We start from the raw sequence: 5,418 nt of genomic DNA, 5'->3' as shown, positions 1-5,418 counted from the left end.
TTGATGACTTCCGCAAATCAAGGGTACAAAAATATAATTTTTTTTTTGATTGGGTGTGATGTACAATTAAAAGAACATGTGCAGCTGAGGACCACAACATATCACATATTCAACTTATTTATATTATATACTTTAAATTAGCAAATTATATACTTTTAATTAGCAAAAGAGGACGATAATGACTATTTATTATGTTTAATAGCTTCTTAAGAAGCAATACAAAAAGAGAAAACTTGTTTTATAATGCAATTTAGGGTTGGCTCCATTTCTTCCAGTTGCCAATCTATTACAACCCAAATTATAAACTTGTTTTAAATGATGTTCAAATCAAAATTCTTTCTTATCCACCAAAGACTAGCTGGTATGAAATACTGTGTGAATTAATCGAGATACATACAATTTGATTCAAACATCATCGATACAGAAAATCTAGAATACAATAAAATTATGTTAAAAAAAATATATAAAGAGAGAATGGAAATGAAAATTATATATAACTTTATTGTTAGCACTTAAAGAACATTAGCATTTCTGTTTATCCAACTTTGCTAGATCTGGACCTATCCATCAAACTTTAAAGATATCAATTTCTTATGATGTGCACCTAAGAGAAAAGAATAATAATAATACTTTCTGCAAGATCAGATGTATTTGCAGGCAGCTGAACAACTATATTAAATTACTATTGTTTTTATGGAAGAAAATATGGAGGAAGAGAAGTAGTTTGTGAGTCGAATGTCCAAATTGCTATTCCGAAAAAGTCAGTCCTTTTGAGTTTCTGAACTTACTAAGTGACCGTTCAAATGCTATTCCTTGTTGGAGATGCAAAAGGGCTTTCAGGAAGATTCAATACTTGAACCCTGCACGATTCCGAAATATTGATTGAATGCAAATTAACATATTTTTCTTACACTGGCATATTGTTATAACATGTTAAATCGTGATTATATAAAAAATGACTTACCTTTCTTGGTCATAATGATTCGTCTTAACAAGACTAGTTTTGTTGTTGCTGGTGGAACCATTGTTCCATACATTTAGCATGTAAGGAAAACCCTCAGCCGATGGGAAATCTAACTGTTCGCTATGTCCTATACAGGTAGGAAAAGATGTCAGGTGAAATGGGAAAATAGGAAAAGAAAACAACAATGTTAGATGAAATGGAGGATAAATAAGAAAAATTCTTATATGGAATAAATTTAACAACCTTCTGAAGCAAGTTTCAAATTCTCTATTGAGTAGCCAACACGCATTTGATAATGTTGAAACTCCTCAAAACGTCTTCTCTCAAACTCAATTGCCCGCCTATGTACTAAAAACAGAAACCAATATGAATATTACTTCTATGACAAAAAATTATTAAAGAAAGGTATGATGCAGGAAATAGATTTCCGCAGATTGAGGTGAAATGCATCTTACAAGATTGGTGTGCAGATACTGCATGAGCGAAAGGATTATAACAAGAAACTTGATAAGCTTTCTCCGGACATTTTCTGCAGATAGAAGATAAAATCGCATCAAATGCAAATTCCAACAGTGTTATCCCAAGTCTAAGAGATTCTGTAAGTTGCAGTTCCTCAAGTGAATCGATATTCTTCAGATGATACATACAATATTCTTGAAACATCACAATGTTAACAGTTGAGGAAAATGTGTAAATTGTAAGACTTGTATAAAAGATACTTATTGAAAAATAAAAACAAATATAATAGACTTAATTGGAACTAAAATCGAGCCATGTTCCTCAAGTATCCTGAAAACAGCCATTTAACAAACAACCACAAATCTGAAAACTTAAGTTCGAGAGTATTTAAAGTGCAACCACCACCAATTTCAATAGATTAAACTACAAAAGATAAATGACATTAGCGTCAAATTATCATTGCATCCTCATCATTCCACATCAAGCCGGTTAAGTAGGATACTTCGGAAATGAAGATTTTTTAACAATATCTAACAAATATGCAAATAAGTGATTAGAAGCCTTCACAGAATAGAAACCAGGGAATGTACCTATCTACAAGCTTGGACTTTTCCCTGTAAGGTTTCACCAAAACACGTGCATCGCAGACTAAATGAGGATTCCCCCTTGACAAGATCTGCTTAACTGTCTCTGTGTAAGCAAAAGTTACAAATCCGAACATTCTCTTCTGTTGACAAGGAATCCTAACATCTTGGACTGGTCCAAACTGACTGTATAAACATGATATAAGTTGTGAAGACGGAAAGAGATGACTAATAATGTGTCAATTCACTTGGAGTGACTTACGTGAAATAGTTGGAAACATCTTGCTCGCTGAAGGTACTCTCAGCCGGAAAAGTCAGATAAATCTGGCGAGAATCAGCTACAATTGCTCCATGTTCATTTCTTTCTCCATTGCATTCCAAGTATTTGTGAATATCCTTAGCCAAAATAACGGCATGCTGTCCATGGGGCCTGTTGTAAATACAAACATTTATATCAAATACAGTTTGTATCAAAGAACAAAATCCACAAATGAGAGAGATAGAAAAGTTGCACCTGTCGATGACACGAATGCTGTTTCTTAGTCGGGAGAGGAGTTTAGTCAGGCTATATCCAGCTTTCCCGTGTCTCTGACTTTCTGTGAGATAACCCTCGGCCTGAAGTGTTCTGCCAAACATCTCATGATACAACATAGGCAACGAAGCAATAGAAACAGGGTCACCCCCTTTGGATTTGAGAAGCTGAGCGAGCTCCATCTCTAGTTTCTTTAGAGATCCAGGAGAGATAGCATGTTCATCAGTAACTACATCATTTAAATTTCCGTTGAAAACTTGGGAGAAGCTTTCCTGCGTTGGATATGCATGAACGTATCTACAGTTATTTCCATGCTTACAATAGCCTTTGTTAAAGTAATGACAAATCTTAACAGGAATCTCAGGCAAGCTTGAAGTCCTTCGACTTGATCTTGGACCAAATGTACGTCCAACGGAATTGTGGTCTGAGTGATCATCCAAAGATAAGAAATGAAGTTGATTTTGGAGTTGATATTCATCAGTCATAGGATCGGAGCAACCTGCTGGCAAAACATCCGAGCTATGAATTGGACGATTTTCAGCCTGCCCTTGATGCTCCCAGTACAGATTTCCAACTTGATGGTTCGTAAAGGGGCGAGGTGAAGCTGATGAGAATAGACCAAATTTCAATGGGGGTGAAAGAGGACCAGAAATGGCTGGTTTGGGTGATAATCCAAGATCATTCTTAGCTTTGTTAACAATCGAACGGATCACATTTTCGGGACTAAACGCTAATCTAATCATGTCCTGCTCACCATGATGCTGATCGATGAGATAGACAATGATCTTATTCACATGATCTGGCTCTAGTTTCTGAATTCGATTATATACATCTCTAGTAGACTCGGAGAAATTCATGCTCATATTCAACCTAACAAATCAAACATGGATGTTGACTTAATCCAAAACCATTACTAATAAAACAATTCAAAAATTTTTATTTCACCATATACATCAAACAACAAAACTTATCTAATTGAAATGGCATATACATACATTTCTCATGACTAAAAATCAAATAAATTCAATTAAAATGATGAAAAATAACAAATAAACAAAGAAAAAGGAAGACAATAGTTATAAGCTTTATCTAACACTACTGCTGATAACATCACAACAAGCCATCATCAATTTTACCAAAAATAAATGTTATAAATCACCCAAAAAATTGTTTAAAGAAAGAACCGATAATTATAACATTCGACATAGAAATTAACCTAAAACTACAATTTAAGCAACAAATAGAACATTGTTATGAGATTAAACAAATTTTGAACATATAAATTGACTGAGATTTTTGACATTTCTCTGAACGCAGAAACATCTCGTCTCTTTTCGTCATTGAAACAATATGAACAGTTTAAAACTTCAAATTACTTTACAAAATTAAACAAAAAAAAAAAAACAAGCAACATAAACCAACCATTAAATTTTTTCTTACCTGATATGTGAGTACAGTTCAACACTGAAAAGCAAATGAAAAAAATAATCAAACAAACTCTCAATCCACAAAATTTCTTCTTGCCATTTTGCTTCAAATCAAAACACAATTTTAATAATTCAAACTGTCAGTAAGATTTAAGGAATTTTTAATTAGAGGTTTTGTTGATAGTGATAGAAACATTTTTGGATAATTTGAAACTTTTATAGAACAAAAAAAGGTTTGAAATGAGTCCATATACAGGCTGTATCTCTGTTGTTAGAGAAAAATGGGGGAATTTATTAGGATATGCGCCTAGATTTTCTAATTCAATTAGTAGAATGTTTATTAGACAAATTAAATTACATAAATACCCTTAGCCAGCTGTTCTTTCGGATATATCTATGTGGCCAAGTCTTACCCCATTTTTTAAAAATTAATTAATTTTTCAAATAAAAATATATATTTGTAACTGAACACAGGTTGGCTTATATGGAACCAAAAAAAAAAAAAAAAGCTTTTTTGTCTTTTGAGTAAATCTTGTGTGTAGCACCATATAACTTTATCTAATCCTATGAGCAATTCTGGTGACGCCACGTCATAATACTCGACGAGAAAATATATGAGTTCACGGAAATTTAATATTATTACCAGTGACGAAGTCAGAAATTTTAATGAGGGGGTTTAAAATTTGAGAAGTAAAACATACGAACGAAAGATTCGACATATATTATATATACCTAAAAAAGTACTATTTTTACACTGCCTCTGCCCCTGATTATTACTCATATATTATCTATATTTAAGAAATTTATTTTAAGTAAATAATTATGAATTTGATTATAAGTTTATTTGGCACATTATGAATTTTTCTTTCTGTTCTAATGTACCGTGAAATATGATGAAGTTATTGTTATGTAACAATATTAACCATTTTAGTGTAATTTTACGAGTGTAATGTGAAAGAAGTTAAAAATTATATATAGAATTATTAAATGTTATTTAACAATGTTAATTATTTCAGTGTGTATGAAAAAGTTAATAGAGTGTATGCAGAATTATTGTACCTTTCCACTAAATAAACCAATGGATTAATTTTTTTAATTTTTATTTTTTTGGTTCAAATATATGTTTGTTTTTACTTGACTTGAATGGGGCCCTTAGTTCAAAAGTGTTATGTTTGTACGTGAAACAGAATGGTTTGTTGTTTTTGTGGGAGTATGATAAATGGCATGCATGCAATATATTTATTTATTTTCTTAATTAATATAATTATTTATTTGCATGTGTGTCACTTGTCAAAAAATTGTGACAGTTTTTGGTTTGAGATACTTTAGCCAAAGTACAGATAGAAAAAAAATCCCAACAGAAAGGCTACTCCACATATTCTAACTCAAAATCTACATGGCAATTTGTGGTATATAGAACTCTAATTTTTGTATATTTTATTTTTAATAAAA

General features: G+C 31.9%; 1 protein-coding gene across 1 annotated transcript; it reads right to left on the bottom strand.

The window, feature by feature from the left end:
• Nucleotides 1-464: 464 nt before the first annotated feature.
• Nucleotides 465-4,269, bottom strand: LOC107023956 (zinc finger CCCH domain-containing protein 18). Its single transcript, XM_015224806.2, has 8 exons — nucleotides 3,980-4,269; nucleotides 2,522-3,409; nucleotides 2,270-2,437; nucleotides 2,014-2,193; nucleotides 1,420-1,493; nucleotides 1,208-1,312; nucleotides 965-1,091; nucleotides 465-860 (listed from the first exon to the last, which is right to left on the bottom strand). The coding sequence occupies exons 2-8, from the start codon at nucleotides 3,400-3,402 to the stop codon at nucleotides 800-802; spliced, it is 1,596 nt and encodes a 531-aa protein (XP_015080292.1). The 5' UTR covers nucleotides 3,403-3,409; nucleotides 3,980-4,269; the 3' UTR covers nucleotides 465-799.
• Between the last annotated feature and the right edge of the window lie 1,149 nt (nucleotides 4,270-5,418).

Source organism: Solanum pennellii, chromosome 7 (assembly GCF_001406875.1).
Source record: "Solanum pennellii chromosome 7, SPENNV200".
Classification (NCBI taxonomy): Eukaryota; Viridiplantae; Streptophyta; class Magnoliopsida; order Solanales; family Solanaceae; genus Solanum; species Solanum pennellii.
The sequence above is the reverse complement of the archived record's forward strand: the minus strand, read 5'-3'. Positions and strand labels throughout refer to the sequence as shown.

What these genes read in the sequence shown, in the direction of transcription:
- LOC107023956 (XM_015224806.2), bottom strand. Translation starts at nt 3,402, where the DNA reads ATGAGCATGAATTTCTCCGAGTCTACTAGAGATGTATATAATCGAATT. An exon ending in AGCATTCGTGTCATCGACAG is followed by an intron (nt 2,438 to 2,521) that starts GTGCAACTTTTC and finishes TATTTACAACAG; the next exon opens with GCCCCATGGACAGCATGCCG. An exon ending in GATGTTTCCAACTATTTCAC is followed by an intron (nt 2,194 to 2,269) that starts GTAAGTCACTCC and finishes ATGTTTATACAG; the next exon opens with TCAGTTTGGACCAGTCCAAG.